Source organism: Euprymna scolopes, chromosome 21 (assembly GCF_053919585.1).
Source record: "Euprymna scolopes isolate OS-2025 chromosome 21, ASM5391958v1, whole genome shotgun sequence".
In the NCBI taxonomy this organism is placed as follows: domain Eukaryota; kingdom Metazoa; phylum Mollusca; class Cephalopoda; order Sepiida; family Sepiolidae; genus Euprymna; species Euprymna scolopes.
In genome coordinates this window covers 23,883,495-23,905,615 of record NC_136502.1, presented here as the reverse complement: position 1 = coordinate 23,905,615, position 22,121 = coordinate 23,883,495, and the positions used below count along the sequence as shown (strand labels likewise).

The 22,121-nt window shown below is 33.4% G+C and overlaps 1 protein-coding gene across 1 annotated transcript in view; it reads right to left on the bottom strand.

The window, feature by feature from the left end:
• Nucleotides 1-22,121, bottom strand: part of LOC145242055 (protocadherin beta-2-like) — a 150,406-nt gene that overhangs the window by 85,833 nt on the left and 42,452 nt on the right. The window contains exon 2 of the mRNA XM_080104951.1: nucleotides 18,643-21,127. Coding sequence (XP_079961077.1) covers nucleotides 18,643-21,042 — 2,400 coding nt within the window. The 5' untranslated portion in view covers nucleotides 21,043-21,127. The remainder of the gene's footprint in view (nucleotides 1-18,642; nucleotides 21,128-22,121) is intronic.

Below are 22,121 nucleotides of genomic sequence, written 5' to 3'. Positions count from 1 at the left end.
ATACCACACCAAATAATCGAAGAGGGTAAAGAAGGATCAAAAGACAGGAGAGAAAGCACTAACGAGACCGCCACTGGATAGGTACAAAGAAGACTGTGTCTTTGGGGAGGCTTATTGCCACTTAAATTCCAGTGAAGATCTATGGTCGCTACCAACGAGAAATCAATGGTAAACGACTGTTGCAATAATGCAAATTAATTTGTAAATGTTATCGAAAGAGGTGGTGAGTACTGGAAATCTGGGGGGGGGGGTCACTCAGACTCCAGAGAACACCACAGGCTGTTCTCAAAGAGAATTCTTTGAAGGTGGCCTGTGTGAAAACTCCTAGTGAAATAAAAATAATAATAATAATAATAATAATAATAATAATAATAATAATAATAAAAATAATAATAATAATAATAATAATAATAATAATAATAACAACAACAATAATAACAATAATCAAATGTCTTTATTTAGTATTTAAAAATGCTAATGTTAACGGGCGCAGTTAAGGTACTCTTCTACCTAATTTATTTATTCATTCTTTATAATAATAATAAGTAAAAAAAAAGAAACAACAACATAACAACAAATTAGTAACCAATATACTACAACTACAAAACTACGTACTAAACACACACACACACACACACACACACACACACACACACACACACACATTTACAAATATCCAATTTGAAACAGAGCACTACATCAGAAACAATCATAACCATGGTATCGGATAAATCAGTAGATAAAAAAAAACTTATAAAAGGGATTAGAATGAACTAAAAGTAATTGACACTTGATCTGACAAGGAAATATTATAACAATTATTTACATGAATATAAATTCACTGTAAATATTTCCTATTGTGATAAAAGGGAGAGGTTATTTGCTTGAAGCATTGCTGGTAAACAAATATTTAAGAAGTGTGTTTGCAATGTAGGACACCGGGATGATGAAATGACGTCCTGCGTGAACCAAAACAGACAAGCAAAATTCAGGACAGCTGTCATGCAGACAGATAACAGAGGGCAGTGAATTTATTAAAATTTATTTATTATATTATTGTTATTTTATTTTATTCTATTCTTTTTTTACAAAGGAGTAATCACTTATCAAGGCACAGAGGCCACTCGAGGATACGGGTTAATAAATGTATAAAGGTCAATGGGACAATAACGTAGTAATTATTAGTAGTGGAAATTTGATAAATTGGATTACTTAGGGCGACGATTCAATAAGAACTTGTTTATGTTGAACTTGAAGACGACTATATTATAGTCAGCCGAAAAGCAGGCAAATGGAAGAAAGTTCCACAGGTGTGCAGTTCTAAGAAAGAAGCTTTGTTCATGGAATCTACGATTAGGTTTAGGCACAGATAAAGAGTGGGGGAAATTATTGATAGTGTTTTCAGCTAGGCGAGTGTTTCTCATGAAAGTTTGGCGAGGAGGGACCATAGATTGGAGCTCAGACGAGCACTTGCCATGAAAATAACGATAAAGCAGAAACAGTCTCGCACGTCTCTTCTGTGAGAAAGAGGTTGCAGGGAAGAGAAAAGGGTATCCCCCACTAGGCTATGAAGTCTAATTTAAACTCTGCCAAGGCAGGATAAGCTGCTTCTAGCAGCTCTTGCCCAGATGTGGCAATAATACTCCATTCTTGGACGTATCTGGGTTTTATATAGGTAAAAAATTGCATCAGCAGTGAGATATCTACTGGATCGATAGAAGGATCCCACCATTTTCCCAGCGACTTTGGCAACAGATTTGATATACGTGTTCCATTTCATATCAGGAGTAATGGTCAAGCCCAGGAGTTTGTCAAAACATGGAGCCTCCCCATTTCAATTGATGCCAGATGGGGATCAGAGTGTTGATGATGTAAAGAGAGAAGCTTGGTTTTAGATGCATTGAAAGTAACCAACCACCTCTTTCCCCATTGTACTACATGCTCAAGATCAGAGGAGAGAGAATCAGAGAGAACTTGGTTGTTTACGGTTTTTGATGTACTGCCATAGATGGTAGTGTCGTCAGCATAAATATCTATGAATAATCTGAGGATATGATTTGGAAGATCATTGATGTGAATTAGGAAGAGAGTTGAGCACAGGATAGAACCCTGAGGAACTGTAGTATTAATACTGTGAGCTTCTGATTTCTGCCCATCAACCACTACTCTTATGAATCTATAAGAGAGAAATGATTTAATAACCGAGAAGACATTTCCAGCTATACCGTAGCTGAAGATCTTGTGAAGTAGACCTTTATGCCATAGTCTATCAATTATTACAGTCATTTTTTAATTTGGATATTAATTTATTATTATTATTATTATTATTATTATTATTATTATAGATATGTTTATTGGTTTGAAATTTAAACACGTGCGCAATTACAAATTGAACGAATGATTTTGTAATTATTTTTCTGTTTTTACGGCGTACTTTTGGTTGGTTTTCTCTCGAAATTATCAAATACATTTAACTATCCCGGTCATATTTAATAGTAAGTCCATATTTACTGATTTATATGTGAAAGAATTTTTTAAAGAATAAATAGATATACGAAGATTTAAAATTTAAATGCGACCATCGCTTGCCTGTTCCTGTTCATACACCACTTAACGTTTCTTGTTCATGCATAACGTAACTCCACCATCTCGGTTTCCTACATTACTAACAGCTTTCTTAAACATTCACATATTTCCTATTCTTACTGTATTTTTAAATTTGTACAAATAAGCCATTTTGATGTTCATAGCCTTTGAAATTGCATTGTACTTTTATATCATGAAAAGGACATACTCTTACATTATTTTGTGCCTATTATTGGATGTTTTATATTGGATCTACATCAAAGAAATTCATCATTAAAAGTAAAATTATAATTAACTGAAAAATAAAGAGGAGATAGTTGCCATTTTCTTTCATTGCTGAAACATGTGTGATGGACAAAAATATATGAAAATTATTGGGGTAACATGTGCTCTTTTGGTTTCCGTCAGGATCCACTTCTAAAAGAAGGCAGAGAATTCCTTGTATAATCGTAAAAAGGCGACAAAAAAGCGGGGGGAGGGGGCTCTTTAATATTTTACTTCTTCTTCACCTTTTTTCTTTGGTTCGAATAAATATTCTTCTATGTAACCTTTTCTCATCTGCACACATATTCATCACCTTCACCGGAACAACGAAACCTCGCATCCTCGTGAGAAGAGGAATAATGCTGTTAGGGCTATTGTTTTAAGAGATGGTTGGAAAATTTTCGTAAATAATTAAATATTAAGAATTTTAAAGAGAAATGTAATTATCTACCAAGCAGGCCAACAAGATGGCCTGGAGCCTGTCAACAATAATTGAGGAATTATATACTCGAGCCACGTTGTAGCACCTGCTGATGATGGTCGTGATTGCTGTTATTCTTCATCTCTTTTTTCTTTTGTCTTTTGTTTTATTCTTTTCTTTTCTCTATTCTTCATTTCTATTCTTCATTTCTATTCTTCATTTCTATTCTTCATTCATTTTTTTTATTCCTTCATTTTATTTTAATTTTTTCTTTTATATTCATCGTATAGGTTTGTTCTTTTGCCTTTTTCATCTTTTTTTCGTCTTTGTCTCTTTTTCCTTTGGTTTCAGGTTCTCTTTTTTCTTCATCTTTTATTCCTTCTTCTACTTATTTTGTCTTCATCTCATTTTCATCTTTTATTTTGTCATCTATTTTCTTCTGTTGTCTTCGTCTTTTTCGTCTTTGTCTCTATTTTCTCTATTTCTTTTTTCTTTGTCTTCTTCATCTTTTTCTTTCTTCATTGTTTTTTTCTTCCTTTCCTAAATTCATTCTTATTTTATAAGTTTGTTCTTTTCTTTAACTTTTCTCTTCTTTTTGCCCTCTTCATCTCTATCACATCTGCTATTTTCTTTTTACCTGAAAGATCACCACTTATCAAGGTCCAGAGGCCACTTAAGGATAAGGGTTAAGTGTTGGGTAGATGGTGAGACAACAAAATCAGTCACAGTGGAATTTGGATAGGGCTTGATTATCTAAGAGGATGGCTCAATAGAAATTTATTCACATTAGATTTGAAGACGACCATGTTATAGTCAGCAGGGAAGCAAACATACGGTATTGTGTTTTACAGACGGACAGTTCTAGAAAAGAAACTTTGCTCATAGAATTTTCATTTAGTTTTAGACGCAGTAAGAGAGTGAGAGAAATTTTGGCAGTTGTTGCAGTTAGGCGAGTATTTATTGTGAACGTCTTTTGCGGAGGGACTATAGATTAGAGCTCAGTCGAGTTCATGATTTTCTTTTTCTTTTACTTCATCTTCTTCCCGTTCTTCTTCCTCTTATTGTTTCATCCATTTTTTTTCTTCTTTTTCTGTTTTGGTGTTTTTCTACTATTTTCATTGTCATTCTCGTCTTTATTTTTATAGAAATGTTCGTGTTATTTTCTTTTTACTTTAAAAATTTAGATAAAATGATGATAATAATAACAACTTATGTGCCGTTAAAAAAATATTGTGTTTTGCGAGTTTGTACGTTCCTACAAAATAAAAATATGTGATTTGTTGACAAAAATAAGCAGAGTTATTAAAACGGTAGTTTTTAAGATATCAATATCCAAGTTACTCTTGCTTCCCTTATTTTGTCCTTTAGTCCTCACATTCTATGAGCGGTGTTTCTGACAAAGAGGGAAGAATTGCTGTTTTCTAGGCCAGAATCTATACCATCTAACACTTATTGCTGGCAAGGTTTTTACCTTGAAGTAGATTTTTTTAGCTTCTTACATCAAGTGGGGCCCTGTCGGTGGGGCATTAGAATACGCCGACTGCCCCCCTGTAGAGGGTAAAAGTCCCTCAATGGGGGTCCTGGATATGACCTTAAACTATATCCGATGGTGAGGCCCAGCTTGCAGGCTCTGGGAAGTGTGGAGCCACCCTTTAATTGCCATTGCTCCCAGGTCCACTCTGACCCGGAGTGGTAGTATCTGTTAGGATCCCAACTATGGGTTAAATAGAAACTGACTTGCAAAAAACAAATATATTCTATTAAAAAAATTTTCTTCAAAATCACCGGATTCGCCATTAAATAACCTGAAAAGGGTTGATATGCCGTAAAACAAAAACAACTAACCAACCTTACATCAAGTGGCTTCATACCTTGTCCGTGGCGATTTCCATACAAAAAAAATAAAAACATAACATAACATTAACACATTACATAATTTTGGGTTTTTTCTATTATTTCTATTCCCTCCTCCTCCTCCTCCTCCTCCTCCTCCTATTTATAGAAATATTTATTTTCTTTTGTTTTGCGAATGTCTGTGTACATGTGTGTTTGCGTGCTTGAAAAGATGACTGTATGTTCATATGTTCATTAGTGTTTGTATGTGTTTGAGTGGATGCTTGTGTGTATGTGTGTGAACAGCTATGTGATTCTTAATAGTTTTTTTTCGCATTGTTTTGTACCACATTTGGATATAATTTGTGTAATTGATGCAAAATTGCCCAAGAAATAGAATTAACTTGTTTTCCAATATCAGTTTTCCACACACAATTCCTTTTTAATTTTAATGACTTTCTGCTAGTTCTCTTCCGAGCTTTTTGTTTTCTCATATTTCTGTTGCCTTCCCTGTCTCTTTAAATGCACCTTATATCGATGGAAAATAAATATTGCAACAAGGCAAAGAATTCTAACATGTTACATAGTAAGGAAACACGGTGTCGCCTGGCAGCAATAATTTAAAACTCGTTTGAGGCAATTTTTGGATCATACATTTTTTTTTTCGGTTTCATTAGATCTTTCTTTTATTCTTCTCGTTCTTTTAGGATTTTATTATTATTTCATAGTCGTGTATGAAACACACATTCATTTCTACAAAAAAACAATCTCTTAGATCACGTTTTGGGGACCAGAGATTGGAGCTCAGACGAGCACTTGCCATGGAAATAACGATAAAACAAAGACAGGCTCGCAACGTCTCTTCTGTGGGAGAGAGGTTGCAGGGAAGCTACAAAGTCTATGTTGTACTCTGTCAAGGCAGGATAGGCTGTTTTTAGCAGGTCCTGCCCAGATGTGGCAGCACCAGATTATGATACGATGTTGCCTGGAAGTAATAATTTAAAACTTAAAAGCAATAATTTTCAAACTTAAATGTTTGAGGCAATTTTTGAGCGAACATTTTTCCTTTCGTTTCTTTAAATTCTTCTTTTATTTTTGTGTTTGCTTTAGGATTATATTATTGTTTCATGTTCGTTTATGAACGCACACACACATTTCTAGAAAAATCAATCTCTTAGATCACGTTTCATATATAGATAATAAGGGCCTTGTTAAGTGGAAATGTTTAAGGTCAACGACCAGAGAATAACACCAGGAGGAAGTCGAAGTAACTTCCGGTGGGGGTCTATTTGACTCTCTTACCTGGTGAGATTTCAAACAGAGGGGGCATATCTGATTACTGTCTCTAATACAAGGTGTAGTGAGCCATGCTACCATTCTATTTCTTTCTCTTATGCAACTAAAAGTCGTAGAGCGACGCTAGGGGCCTCAAATGAGTGGATTTTTTTTACGGATCTTTCTTTTATGGGTCTTTAGCCAGTTGAAATAGTTTCTAAGAATGCAAAAAAGGGATAAAAAATTGAAAAAATCGTTGTACATTTTGTCCATTAATCTTAATTTTTAATTTTTAATCAGTTCATATGCGTGCCATGTTGGTACAGTGGTAACGTCACCAGCTTTGAATGTTACAGTTTAGGTTTCTATTCTAACTGATGGCACCCAAATGTTTTTTGTTTTTTTTTTACTTTTGAAATCATGACTCTATAATAATATATACGAAATCTGGAAAAATTAAAATATCATATTTAAGCGTATTTTACGCCCGGGCAAAGCCGGGCGCTCTCCCTGCTAGTCTTGTTAAAAACAACCAGAGTGAGTTTATTATCAAGAGAAAACAACCTGTATTCATGACGAAGACAATGCTGCTGCTGCTGCTGCTGCTGCTGCTGCTGATGATGATGATGATGATTACGACGACGACAACGACAACGATACAATTGTATAAAAGATTTATAAATGCTCAGTAGGTGAATATAATAATAGTTTTCAAGTTTATAACTAGAAAATAACTTTCTGAGATAGAATTCATTCGCACGTCTTTTAAAAAAAGAAAAAAAGAAACTCTTTTCACATTTCTTTTTCTTCTTCTATTTATTTGATATCACTTTTCCCTGTTTTTTTTTTTTTAGGCGGGGGGGGGGCAAGCACATTATATTTTATTGCCATTTAAGGGCGTGTCACCGAAATCATGCAATATCCTATCCCCTCCCCAAAAAGGAAAAAAACATTAAAATTTAAAACTAATATTATATTTATTGATTATATAGGGCGAGTATTCCACCCGCCACACACACACACACACATATATATGAGATGATATGATTTATGGAAAAAACATTTACGTAGGCTCTAAAATTTCAACATCAATAACCAATCTTTGTACAATCGTTTTTGATGCAAATTTTTATTGGAATCAAGTCTCATCATCAGGATTAGACAATAAATTGAAAAAATTAAATTCATGGGCAATACCAAAATGAGAATAGCCAAAGTTTATGCAGCAAACCAAGTTTATAGGCTAAAAACAGATAAATACAATCCACATAGAGAAATATCTATAAGGGCTATATCAAGACATGTGCTTATATAAACCAAAGGTTACAGTAAAAGAAAACAGGTTGTTGGTCCCCCGACAAAAAGAGGGTGGAACTGTAAATTCACTCTTGTCCGTTCGTCTGTCCGCACTTTTCTCAATAACTACGTCTTGGAATTTTTTTGAAATTTTGCATGAACATTAAACATGATATGAGTAAAAAAAGTAACAGAACGGTGCCCCCCCCCCCCCAACGCTAGGGTGCCTTTCTGGTTAAAATGGCTAAAATTGACACTTTTGTGTTTATTAAAAAAATTGATGCCTTGGATTTTATAAAACTTTCTGAAAAGTTGTAACTAACTGATTTCTATATAATTTTGTTTGTCTATACTTTGCAATAACTTTTGAGTTTGCTCCACGGGCCCTTTTAGAGCTAATAAAAACCCTCCATTTTTGGGACTATTTTACCATATTTGTCCCAAATTTTCTGTGTATGTCTATTTAGCAGTTTTGCATGGTGCTGAACTCAAATTGAAATATGTTAAGGCCTTGGGGACTTATGGGGTTAAATAGGGGTGGGGTGCAAATGATGGACTTAGTCATTTTTTTTTTTGCATAGTGCAGAACTCAAATTTACATATGTTAAGGCCTAAAACTGCATCGTTTTTTCATTTTCACCAGGATTTGACGTCTCCTGGGGACTTTTGGGGCTAAATGAGGGGAGGGGGAGACCAAATGCTGAACTTAGTTATTTTTTTATGCCTCGTTCATTGTGCAGTCACGGGGGACTATGCATGCTTCACTTGTTTACATTACATAATAAAACATGATAAAATATTGATGATTAGAAATTATTTATCATGAAACAACTAAAGAATTAAATAATAATGTTCGGATTTGGACCTTAGAATTCACCCTCGTCCGTTCATCCGTTCATTCCCAAAATTCTCAATAACTACTCATTACATTTTTTCTGAGATTCTGTATGAAGTTACAACTACTGTAACATTCTTGAATTTTTTTATAAAAATTCAGGTTGCATCACAACGAGGTCAAAAGGGGTCAAAATGGCCAAAAATAGCACTTTTTTTGGAACATGATTTTTGCTGAAAATTAACAAAAGCAAGATCACGTGAATATGCATCTGGAAACATAATATTTGACCCTAAGAAAATTCTAGTTGCGTCCCCTGGGGGTCAAAAGGGTCAAAACGACCGAAAATAGCACTTTCCGGGACATAGAATCTTTTTTAACCATTAGATTTTGCTGAAAATTACCCAAAAGCAAGATCACATAGATATACATCTGGAAACGTAATATTTGACCTTGGAAAAATTCTTGGGCTTGAACCTTAGAGTGTTTTAGGAGTGAAAAAAACATCTTTTGGGGCTAATCTTTATTTTTTCTCCTAAAATTCAAGGCGAGAACCATATAGTTTTTGGCTTGTTTTTCTAATAATCAAAAACAAGGAGGCTTACAGTTTATAGAGATTAAGAAGTATTATCTCCCATAGAGTGGTTTAAGTTGAATATTTTCGTGATTAATCATTTAAACTTTGTTATAATTAGAAATAGAAGAAGAGAATGAAATAAAATGGACAAATAACAAAATTTATTAAAAATAAATAATAGTATTAATGAAAGCAAAAGTGAATAGTTAAGAATACAAAAATAAATTAGTAAATTGTAACCTATTAAGCAGTACTAATTAAGAATGCGTAAATATAAGTAGTAATAATAATAATAATCAATAAGATTAGTAAATTAAAGATAAAAGAATGTAAAAATAGAGATAAAATTAAAAATTTATATATTAATACAATAACGTGTGTGTTCTTTTGTGTGTCACATGCTTTTCCCGGTAGGGATCCCCCCCCCCGCTTTTTTTTTCTTTCTATTCAAAAAATGCTACATTGCCTAAAATGTGTTTATTCATAAAGTCTGCAGAAATGCTGGTTTTTGAAATTTTTCAAACAATATAATGCTTGAAATTGTCGAACTAGACATTGAAACAATTGTAACGTAAAATGAAATACACTTTTTGTTACCATCAACACCTTGTCTTGAAGTCTTGATTTTGCACACACAGTATATTAATGATCAATTATGAAATGTGATAATTTTGTAGCTTAATCCTTAAGTCAACCATTTTTGGCTTAAAACCTATTGGTATATGAAAATTTACTGAATTACACGAACTCAGTATATTACATATAAGTCTCTATATATATATATACACACACACATATATATATATATATATATATATATATATATATATATATATATATATATATACTGATTACTGATTACTGATTATATATATATATATATATATATATATATATTAGTGATATTTACAACTGGAAAAAATAGTTTGAAGGCTCTCAAAATTCGTACTAGAACTGTCTGCAAAGACCTATCGTGCAATGGTTAGAGTACTTTGAAAATCAATTGTAAAAGTGATAATCTCCTGAAGGTTGGAGGTTCGATTCTCAATGTGGGCAACCAAAAAATGCAATTGCAAATTACTTACGACCTCTATCCAGTCATGGCTAACGGGACAAGAGCATATTACCCCCGTGAAGTAAATAAAGAGTTCTATTCGAAATTCTGTCCAAATTCCCAAGTTCGTGAGAAACATTTCTGAGTTCAACAGTGTACATCGAGGTTACATCGACTGAAACGTTGTGAAAATGACACTCAGGATGAGAACAGTAGATGGAAGAATGCAAATAATACGAATAACCAATCTTCATCTCCAAAATTCAGAAATGTAATAACTTATCTCTGGTCAGGATTTGATTATTCCTTCTTTCTTTCTGGTCCATTTTTATCACTTCCTCCCATGTTTTCCATTGATCTTCCCTTGTGAACTGAACCTGTTATCTCAACTGTTCTATGTCTACAAACTCCATTCTTTCAACGTGACTATACCATCAGAGCCTTCTGTTCTCCTGCACACAACTTCTTATTTAATCTTTCTTGCAATTAAGCCCGTCTTTAACGCTCGCATTACACATCCATTGTATCATTCTCATATCATTTCTCACCATGCAACACATATCCTCAACCCTCATTGGCTAGGTTTCACATCTATACAGCATTACAATAAGCATACTTTTTTGGCTCTATTTCTCAGTGCCATGGTTTCTAACACACTCTACAGCATGGCCGAGTGGTGATTTGGCCATGGGCGTAGAGATACAAAGAAATGCATTCCCATAATTCCCTTTCTAGCACTGTCTCTTCCTGCACGGATCATCATGAGGTGAGGACACATAATTCTGTCTCCCCGTAAACGAGGGGGGGCACCCCCTCCCTCAATACTAGTTAGGCTAGTTAGTTTAGTTTTGAAGATATGTAAATTGTAAAAGTTTTTGTAATATATATTGTATCCACATGTAAAATAAAATAGTTATATTTCATATATATTACAATTGTGTAACGTGTCATTTTTTTTGTGTCTGCCATAAATGCCTTCATTGAAACAACTAATCGGTCCAGAGGATGAAGAAAGAAAATTCCAATCAGAACGCCATCAGGGTGAAGAAGTCATCTTAAGAGAAAGAAGGAGCCACACAGCAATTCCAACATCTCAGGTATGCTTTTCTTCTTACAGATCCTAATGACGGCCATCCTCATATCTTCATGAGAACCACTCTAAGACATTTAGTATAACATGTGAAGCCAGTCACACCTCAGTGACTGGCTGATCGTGTTATACTTTAGCCTGATAGATTCTTCTCTTAATCGATAGTGGTAACGCTCTGCTGGTTAGTAATGGAAGAAATGCCTTGGACATATCCTATCCACTCCTAATTCTTACAATCAAACTAGCACTTGCTCCAACCTGTTTTCCAATGGGGTTACCAAGGCGATAAAATTTCTCTACAACCCCAATAGCTTTTTCATATAAAGTGTTTTTAGAGGTAGCCAACTAAAAATATTTAAATTAAAATAAATCACAGAAAAATATTTTTCTAATACAAATATGTGGTTTATTCCAAAAAGTTAATTTTTGCATTTATAATTTAAATACACTTTCGAGCATATAGCCATGTTGCTTGTGCGTATACGGCATAATCTAGAGGTCTAATTTTCACAAATTCTATGCACTAAATTAGGCTTCATTTTGGCAATAACGCGTCAAATGTGATCTGTGATCTTCTGTGTCTGGTTTATCAGCGTAGATATGGGACTTTACTTTCCCCAAATGGGTTAAATCGCATGACTGAGGTTGCAAGTTGACAGGTCCATTTTGCAAAATTATTTGTTCATCATCAAATGATTTTTTAAATAAATTTATACAATTTGCAAATGTTACTATTACTCGGGTATCAGTCTTTTCATGATGAGTTAGCAAACCAAGTTGAACTAAAAATAACCGAAAGTTGCCAAATCTGTAATTAAAGAAATTAAAGTTGTCGCTATAAAGTTCGCTGCCTCTGCAAAACACCCTATGTTTTGTTCACATCTAAGTTATCATTCATTCTCAAATCTTGAGTATTTTGAAAAATTTTGGACAGCCTTTGTACTCCCAGAAGTATAAGTAGTACTGATATCACCTTACTAACTCCTTTTCCTTGGAGTATTTAGGATAATAGGCTGAGCAAAAAATTGGTGAATTCTTGTGACTGCACTTCTTCGCACTTAACCTGTGAGCATTCAGGCATGCAATGTTTCCAAGACAATTTTGACATATTCACAATAGAAAATGGTAGCATATTTATCGAGGACTTTCAAAAAAAACAAAAAAACAAGAAGAAAATATCGACGTTTTTTCATAGAAAACTATAAGCAAAGGTTTAGAATTATCTTCAGAAAAAAAAAAGAGAAAAAAATGAAGGACAGATCTAAAAGAAAAGAAAAAATTAAATCATATTTATAACAATATAGCCTGAACTAAAACTTGTATTTATTGGAATAGTTTTCCTCAGCTATTTTCTTCTTTTTCGTTTTTTATAAATAAATATTGAACCAAGTTTTGGAGTCTATTACATTTTATCTCATATATATAGTTAGATATTTTAAGCGCTTTATTTCACATTGTCTGAGAGCATTTTTTACTATGATTAAAAAAAATGAAATGCATATAACTATTTTATGAATTCCAATACTTTTTACGCCATTGTTTTATTATTTTTTACAGTTTTCTCTGTCTCTCTCTCTCTCTCTCTCTCTCTCTCTCTCTATATATATATATATATATATATATATATATATATATAGAGAGAGAGAGAGAGAGAGAGAGATGTATGTGGATGACTGTATATATATATATATATATATATATATATATATATATATATATATATATATATATATATACAGTCATCTACATACAGTACTGTTTCGTTGTATCACAACTTATCAGTGCGGCTAGACTAACACCTTTCCCTAGGTGGGGATTGAACCTACAACCATCGCGTTCATATATATATATATATGAAATAGTGGATAAGAATGATTACAGACATGTAAAAGATTATATGTTCTTTTACGCATTCCATTTCATGATTTACTTTCCCTCACACACACACACACACGCGCACACACACACATATATATGTGTGTATGTCTGTGTATACATAATGAAAATTAGAAATATAAATTTTATCATTATATTAGAACCTATCGAGATAATATAAAGCACAATATACTGGATACAGCAATCAAAAAACAAGAACAATACAGAATGAGAATCAAAATCGAATCTTATACAAATCAAAAATTCAAACAAAGAATTAAAATAGAAAAAATATTTAACCCATGGTTTGAAAATCAAAGAGTTTAGAATTTTTCTTTATCATAATTCTTTGCATACAAGATAGAGTGCCATTTGGACGCAATAGGCTGCTATTTAGGACCACATCTACAGGGACACCATGCAAGGAATTGAGTAGTAAGATGCCTGTTCACATTACATTTAAATTTCTGCATGTCAGGAAAGCAGGAAATAGGGAGTGAATTCTAAAGTTTAGCAATTCAAGGGAAGAAGCTATCAGAGTAGAAGGCTTTCCAGCATTTATGGATATCTAGTGTAAGGGTGGGATTTTGCTGCTTGTTGGGTTTGTCGAGGGTATTTGTGTTGTGGGGATACAAGTGCTACGAGTTCATCAGAGCACATCCCATTATAAATCTTGTAAAATAGGCACAGAGATGCAACATTACAGTGATGGGACAGGGTTTGAGCTTAGATGAGTGCATGATCTATTTGGTTAGAGACACTTTTTTGGACGCTGTCTAAAAGGGAAAGACTAGTGGTAGATGCACTAGACCAGATGTGACAAGAATACTCCATGCATGAGAGAATGGTAGCCTTGTAGAGATATAGGATATAGTAGTTTTCTAGCATAGTAAAGTTTGTTATATATATTAGTGTGCATGTGTATTTACACAGCATATTTTTGTTGAAGCAAAGTAAACACATACTTGATGAGCTGTACTTTTGGATAATCAAGTCTGAATTAATAATTTTCTGCCCATCTTACACATTATTGTCCAACATCCTTGAGTAGCCCAGTGGGCCTTAATAAGCAGTAACTCATTGGTAAAAAAAAATACATCCATATCAAGTCATATAAAAAAATTTAAATATCATCCATACGACTTAGATTTTCGTCAAATTTTCCCCAGTTGTAGGTTTCATAAAAACTAGACAATCCTGAGAATTAAAACTTATAACTTCAAGTGGTTTTCTAAAATTGTAAAGATCTCGTGAAAGGCTGCGAAATCATGACATTAGATAAATTCATATTTTGTAAATAAACTTATAGACTATGACGTTAAAAATGGGTACAGGATATTTTTGCATAAGGAATAAAAAAAATTACATTTAAAAACTCTAAAAATCAACGATTTGTACATGTTTTTCTAAATTTTCATATTCCATTAGTGACAGATATTTTTTGAGACTTGATATTCTCACACCAAAATTTATGAAAACGTGTAAAAGAACTAAAAAAAAACTATTATCAATCGCAGATCTCTGAGGGAGAATCAACCAAGTATCAACAGAAAAAGAAGATGGCGATGGATCGAGCACACCCAGAGGAAACAACCAACAAACATTACACACCGGACCCTGACCTGGAACCCTCAGGGGAAGAGGAAAAGAGACCAACTAAAGAACACTTGGAGAAGAGACCTGGAGGCTGACATCAAACAGACCGGCTACTCCTGGCGAGCGGGGGGGGGGGGGGGGCTGGAGTGAATTTCCCAGGACCGTGGACGTTGGTGGGCTGTTGTGGATCGCCTATGCCCCTCAAGGAGCTCAAGACTATGATGATGATGAAATATAAAATTAAAATTAAAATAAGGTTAGAGATAAGAGAATTGGAAAAAACAGGAGTGGGAAGAAGAAGGGCGAAGGAGAGGTGCGCGTTTACTTGTAGTAAACTACCAGTGGTTGTTGCAAAACTACTTAATCTGCGTATTTTAATTGTGTGTATATATATATATGACTGTGTGTATATATATATATATATATATATATGATTGTGTGTATGTGTGTAAGTTTAACTTGAGTACATTCTGATAACCTTTATCCTCTTCTAAATTTTCCCACAACTAAAACTTTCCACTAGCATGAAATGTATTCATCATTTTAGAATGTTCTTTGTGAGTTAAAGAAGCTAATATTTTAATAAGGTTGTAGATGAAATATATATGTGCACATCTGTAGCCAAAAATATTGGTATCAATAAAAATTCATTCTAATCTATATATTAGTGGCCTGGCAAAGCCAATGGGAAGATAACCAAGCAAAAAAAAACAAAACAAAAAAAAAACCTAAACAAAATTCATCACAAAGCAGCAAAACTAAAGCTAGCTTGCCAGGACACTTTATATATACAAATGTAGACCAATTTGTTTGAAAATATAGGTTCTTTTTTACGAATTGTCATAAAATTTTAACCCTAGAATTATATTACAATCTTCAAAAAGCCTGCAAATTTTCATGTAGTTTCATCCCATAGAACCAAAGATATGAGCATTTCAATATTCAATTTGACTATGAGCATAGATATATCCATATATATATATATATATATATATATATATATATATATATATATATATATAGATAGATAGATAGATAGATAGACCACCATTTTTGGTAATTTTATGTTCGAAATCTCAGCAAGTATTGATCAGAATTTAACACATGAAGGCTTGTTGGAAAGCTAATGTACTGAAATGTATAGTGGGCTATGTGACATTTTCCCTTAAGGTTGCACATTATTTTTAAAAAGTGGGGGACCACTTTTCTATATTAATTTAGCGTAAAATGAGCACCCACTTTATGACCACTTTTTGGGCAGTCTGTTATTTGTTTTAGGGGTGATGTTTATTGTGACCTGATAGACCAACGCAAAACCTACCTAAAAAAACCTCTTTACAAAGGTTTTCGGGTGTGCTGAAAACGAATATCACATTTAAATTTTCTGCAAATAAATATTTTTCAGGATATTAAGCAAAAATATGCGCTCTTGCATGTACAACAATGGTCCATACTTATAACATAAAGAATTACATTGCTTAATACCAAAAAGAATACTTATTTACGGAAAATTTAAATGCGATATTCGTTTTCAGCACACCTGAAAACTTATAAAACAGTTTTTGTAAGGTACGTTTTGTGTTGGTCTACCACAATTACTAATTAAACACCACCCCTAAAAAAATAACGTACCCCCTCCAAAAAAAAAGGTGGTTATAAAGTGAGTGTTCAATTTACGCTAAATTAATATAGAAAAATGATCCCCCACTTTTTAAAACTATAATTCTCTCATATCTTGGAAACTACTTGTTTCCTGGGATTTTATCTGTGATTTTCGTTTTCAGCACACTCGAAAACCTGCAATAGTGGTTATTTTAAAGGATTTTGTAAGGTTGGAAAGATACTGCACCTTTACTAATATTGCAATCATAGTCATTTGTTTTCCTAGTTTTGCATATGAATTACAAAATATCTGATATTTCTCCAAAACATCTTGCCTTAATGGAAGGGAGACTTAAACTTGCTGCTCTGGTTTCAAATGTTCTGAAATAATAGCAAAGGGAAACTTGATTCCAAATATTTCTCATGTATTATATCTCCTCTCTTTTATAAATAGGGTACGATTATGAATAGCCCACGTATCAGATGGTCTTCATACACTGTAAAATTTACTTTATGTATGAAAACCAATGAGGAGAGATATAACATATTAGAAATATTTGGAATCAAGTCTCCCATTGCTGTTATTTCAGATCATTTGAAACCATTTGGGGGAGGAATATATATATATATATATATATATATATATATATATATATATATATATATATATATATATATATATACATATATATATATATATATATATATATATTGTATTGGTAGTAATTATTAAGTGTGTCTATTAAATGAGTGCTCAATGTTTAGACAGAGCCAAAATAAGTTAATTTAGTATCCAACCAAATGGCTACATATAGGCATACATGTTTCGGCGAAAACCCGGCAAGGGAATCGCTTCGTCAGGCCAAAGATATGTCTTTGGCCTGACGAAGCGATTCCCTTGCCAGGTTTTCACCGAAACATGTATGCCTATATGTAGCCATTTGGTTGGATACTAAATTAACATATATATATATATATATATATATATATATATATATATATATATATATATATATATATATATATATATATATTAGTGTTGGAAAATTTAATTAAAATTAATCGGAATCAGGAATCTGAAAAATCAGAATTTTTTAGGTATCAGAATCGGAAAAATTTGTGCCTATTTTCCGATACCAAAAGCGATTCTTTAATCAACTTTTTTATATGGTTTTGTCTTAAAGAAAATCTTCCACTATTGGTGGTAATGATAAAATAATAAATATTTATGGATTTAACTTCAAGTAAAACTATAGATCACCCCCTCACAAGTGTTTTTACATTTTAGAAAATGTATGCACAGTTACAATGTGTTTTTTACGGCAATCGGAACAAAATAACCATTTTATAATTAAGTATTTAGAAATTTATAAAGAATCAGAATCGATAATTGTATTGGAATAAAGAATTTAGTACGGAATCAGAAATTGTTTCAGAATCAGAAAGCATATTGAAATCGTCCCATCTCTAATATATATATATATATATATATATATATATATATATATATATATATATATATATATATATATATATATATATATATATAATATATTAGCCTCTGTACTCTGTATCATTCAGCTGCTAGACTCTCCTGGAGTCTTAGTCAGAAAAACTTCACACCTATAGCCTGCTTAAAGGTGGCTAGGACTAAATATATATGTTTTATATTGATGTCTTTCTAAGTTCTAAGTCTAATAATGAAGTGCTGTTAAAAAAAGAATTCATACACAAAGAGGATCTGTTAAACATATAGAACATGATCATGAAATTTTACTATCGATTTCCTTTAAACTTTATATAAACATGTATACACACAGCATATGATTGAAAGAGATTGAAATTATATATGACAAAATATTGAATTATGCACTTGGTGTTATCTTCAGCTTTGAGATGGTATTTATTTCTCTCCCACATTGTGAAATGTGACACAAGGATCGGAAAATGAGATTGAAACGTCAACGTTCCCAAGGACGAGTACTCTGACTTTGCAAGATGCCTGTGCAGTCCTGTCAGTATTCCCTGGTAGAGACGTTTCCGGCGATGACCAATAAACTGACTTCTTCTCAAAGAAAGAAGACAAAGCCTGGGAGGGTGGGCCTCCTAGAACTGCACAGGACCAGCATTACACCGTAATTAAGAGAAAAAATCATTACAAGTTTGGTCTAGATTTTGTTGATTTTGGAGCCGATGGAAAAATCTGGAAAACTACTAAAGCATTAAATGCATATAAACATGTTGAAAACTAGAACCTATATGTAAAAAATAATAAAACATATGAAACAGTTTCTTCATGGAAAGCGTTTTTTTTTTTCTAAAAATATATTTTACTTACCTGGCATGCAATATCTGTTGGTAACCATGGTTGAATCATTGATGGTGGTCCATTATTAATCTCAAAACCCTGACAGACATCACTTTTCAGTCCTGTTGTGCGACCTTTGGCAGATTTGTCAATTGTCATGTAAATCCCCGGCCAAGTTGTTGATTGGTAAGTTGGGTACATTAAACACCTTTGATCCTGTGCACATTGCTTTGGTGTATGTACATCATTGTAAAATTGATCATTATCCGAAGCATTGCACCTGAGGATACAAACTGAGATCGAAGCTGTAATCACAATTGAAAGGATGACTGAAACTACCGTGATGGAGATGACGAGATTTATTTGCATTTTTTCATCATCATCTTGAATCTGTACTGCCTTAGCAGTCTCACTTATCGTTCTATTGTCCACTCGCAGAGTTAAAATCAAAACTGTGGAAGCTGAAAGTACTGGGCTCCCACTATCTTTCACCATAAACTCCAACTCATATGAGCCAGCATCTTCTTTTTGAAGTGCACGGGCTGAAGATAGGCGTCCCGTGTAAGGGTTGATGATGAAAAGCTGTTTCTCATTACCCCGTTTAATTTTGTACTTAAGAAACGCATTTTCACGACTGTCTTGATCTGAAGCCTTTAATACTGTTATATTCTTTGCATGAAACGGATGATAAAACACATCCATTTTGTAAGAGTCAGTACTTGGAAATACAAAAAATGGCGCATTGTCATTTTCGTCTATGATTTCAACGATAACATTCACTGTGCTATTTAGTGATGGTTTTCCATGATCTTTTACTAAAACCTTAAATTCATAAGTTTCCTTTAGTTCATGGTCTAGACTTATTAGTGTTGTTACATGTCCATTTTCTATTACTTGAAAGGGTAGAAACTTCTCATCGTGGCTCAACAGCAAATACGAGAGTTTACCTCCATCTCCAATATCCGGATCAGTGGCTTTCAACAATCCAACTGATATATTGGCTCTTTCATTTTCGTTTATTCTAAATGTAAATGTCTCCTTATATGGTATGGGTGATACGTCATTGACGTCTTCAACATAAAAAGATATTTTCTTTTCAGCCTGACGTTGTGGAACCTGTTTGTCCTGACACCTGATCGTGATATCATGGTGATCTGCAAGTTCTCTGTCAAGATGATTCCTGAGAATTAGTTGATATTTATTTGCACGGATTACCTGTAGCTGGAATACTTCATGCTGAAGGTCGCACTGAGATTCATAATTAAAATAATCAATTACTTTTATATAAGCTATATAGCTGCCAATGTGTACATCTTCTCTTATCCTAAAACCATTTCTATGCTGCGCCAGCTGAGAAATCACTTCTATCTTGGGAGCATTATTCTGTTCCCCAATCAAGTTGACCTTAACTACAGCAGTGCTCACTAGAGGTGGAGTTCCTTCATCTGTTGCCACTAAAAATATTTTGATGGGTTTCCAACGTTTTACTGGTAGTTTCTCGCTCAAAAAAATCTCCCCACTCGTTTTGTCAACTCTAAATTGCGTTTTAAACCAATCTGCACTCTCTGAGCTTGGATAATAGTATACTTTACCATTTCTGCCAATGTCGGCATCACTTGCAGATATAATGACAATCGGGGTTGCCATATCGTGTTCATTACTGACCGAGGCATTGTAAAAAGATTTCGTGAAGGTAGGGTAGTTGTCATTTATATCAGTGATAGTAATACGGATTTGCAGAATACTTTGCTTCGGTGGAGTTCCTTTGTCTTTGGCTATGACCTGAACTTTGTAGAAATCTTTGACTTCTCTATCAAGTCTCTGCTCGAGTTTTATACTGAGGTCAAATGTTCCCACAACATTCTTAGATATATGCAATGTGAATGGTTCATCTTTCTTCTTAAACTCATAACTGATCTCAGAGTTTGATATTCCAACATCCCGATCTTTGGCACTTGGGATCGATATCTTTGTTCCAGGAAAGTCACCCTCGGAGAACTGCAAATCAATCTGCTGGTTGGGAAACTGTGGAGGATATTCATTAACATCCTCTATTATCACTTTGATTTCGATGAGCTTGATGAACAATTGTGAGTTTCGAGCTACAACTTCGATAATTTTAAAGCACTCCTTACTCCTCTGTTTGCATAAAGACTCTGCATCTATCATCTGGGTAGTGTACAACTTTCCGGTTATCTCGTCGACATGAAACAGATGGACATTCTCTGGAGTCGACTGTTTAACGAGGTGGAATGTGATCTGAACGTCATCCTGAATACGAATCCCATTCTTGACATCAATATCATCGGCAATGTTCCCTACTAAAATGTCCTCACGTTGACCTTCGAGTATATGATAAGTTAGATCTATGCATATGCAGTTGTGGAAGGTCGAAAGTAGCAGAAGATATAAATAAAGAAATATATTCATATTATTTTCTTTCAAATTACCTTTATAAAGTCTTCCTTAAATTCTCATTATAGACGTCGTACTGGCCTATGTTGTTGAGGTAGATCTGGAATAGAAAATGAAATTAAATAATTGTTTAATAATATTTGAAAGTTAATACATTACTGATGTTTGGTAAAAATACAGAATAGTTAACACACGAAAACTCAAACAAAAAAAGAAAAACAAAAATGGTGCATTTTGTTTTAACAAGTGGAAATGATTTTAATTTTTTTTTTTTACATGATAAAAATCTCATAAATCTTTTCCATACATTAAAACTGGAGAGATCCAATAGAGAATTTCATCCTAGACGTTTTTATATAAATTATATGTTGCATTTTTGTTTGACAAGTTCTCCAATGTTACCTAATCTGTACTTTTATCTATAGCATAGCAATAACAGTGGTTGAATTTTAGTGAATTGCCTTTTTTTCTGTAGAAGCATTTTGTTTTTCAATTTAATAAAAAAATTTCGTTTTGCCTCCCCCAAAATTTTCTAATGCTTGTAAAAAAAAGAGATGCAGAAAATTTCTGTACTTATGTATTCAGTTCTAACTATCGATGACGAATTCTGAGTCAGTCCAGGAAATTTTTTTCTGTAGAAGCATTTTTTTTTTTTTCAATTTAATAAAAAAATTTCGTTTTGAGGGATTAAAATTTTTTAAAACTCCTACCAAACTTTAACACTTTGCATACTTAGCATCATCTGACTTTTAACCATTTTTTATTGGCTTTAAATCCTACACTGCTTCAGCCATTTCCGGGAATGACTTGGACGGCCAACGATGAAGTACTATTGCCACATCTGGACAGGAGCTACTAGAAGCAGCTTATCCTGCCTTAACAGAGTTCAAAATAGACTTCGTATCTTAGTGAGGGATACGCTTTTCTCTTCCCTGCAACCTCTTTCTCACAGAAGAGACGTTGCGAGCCTGTCTCTGTTTTATCATTATTTTAATGGCAAGTGCTCGTCTGCACTCCAATCTATGGCCCTTCTCACCAAATTTTCACGAAAAACACTCGTCTAACCAAAAACCACTATCAATAATTTCCCCCAG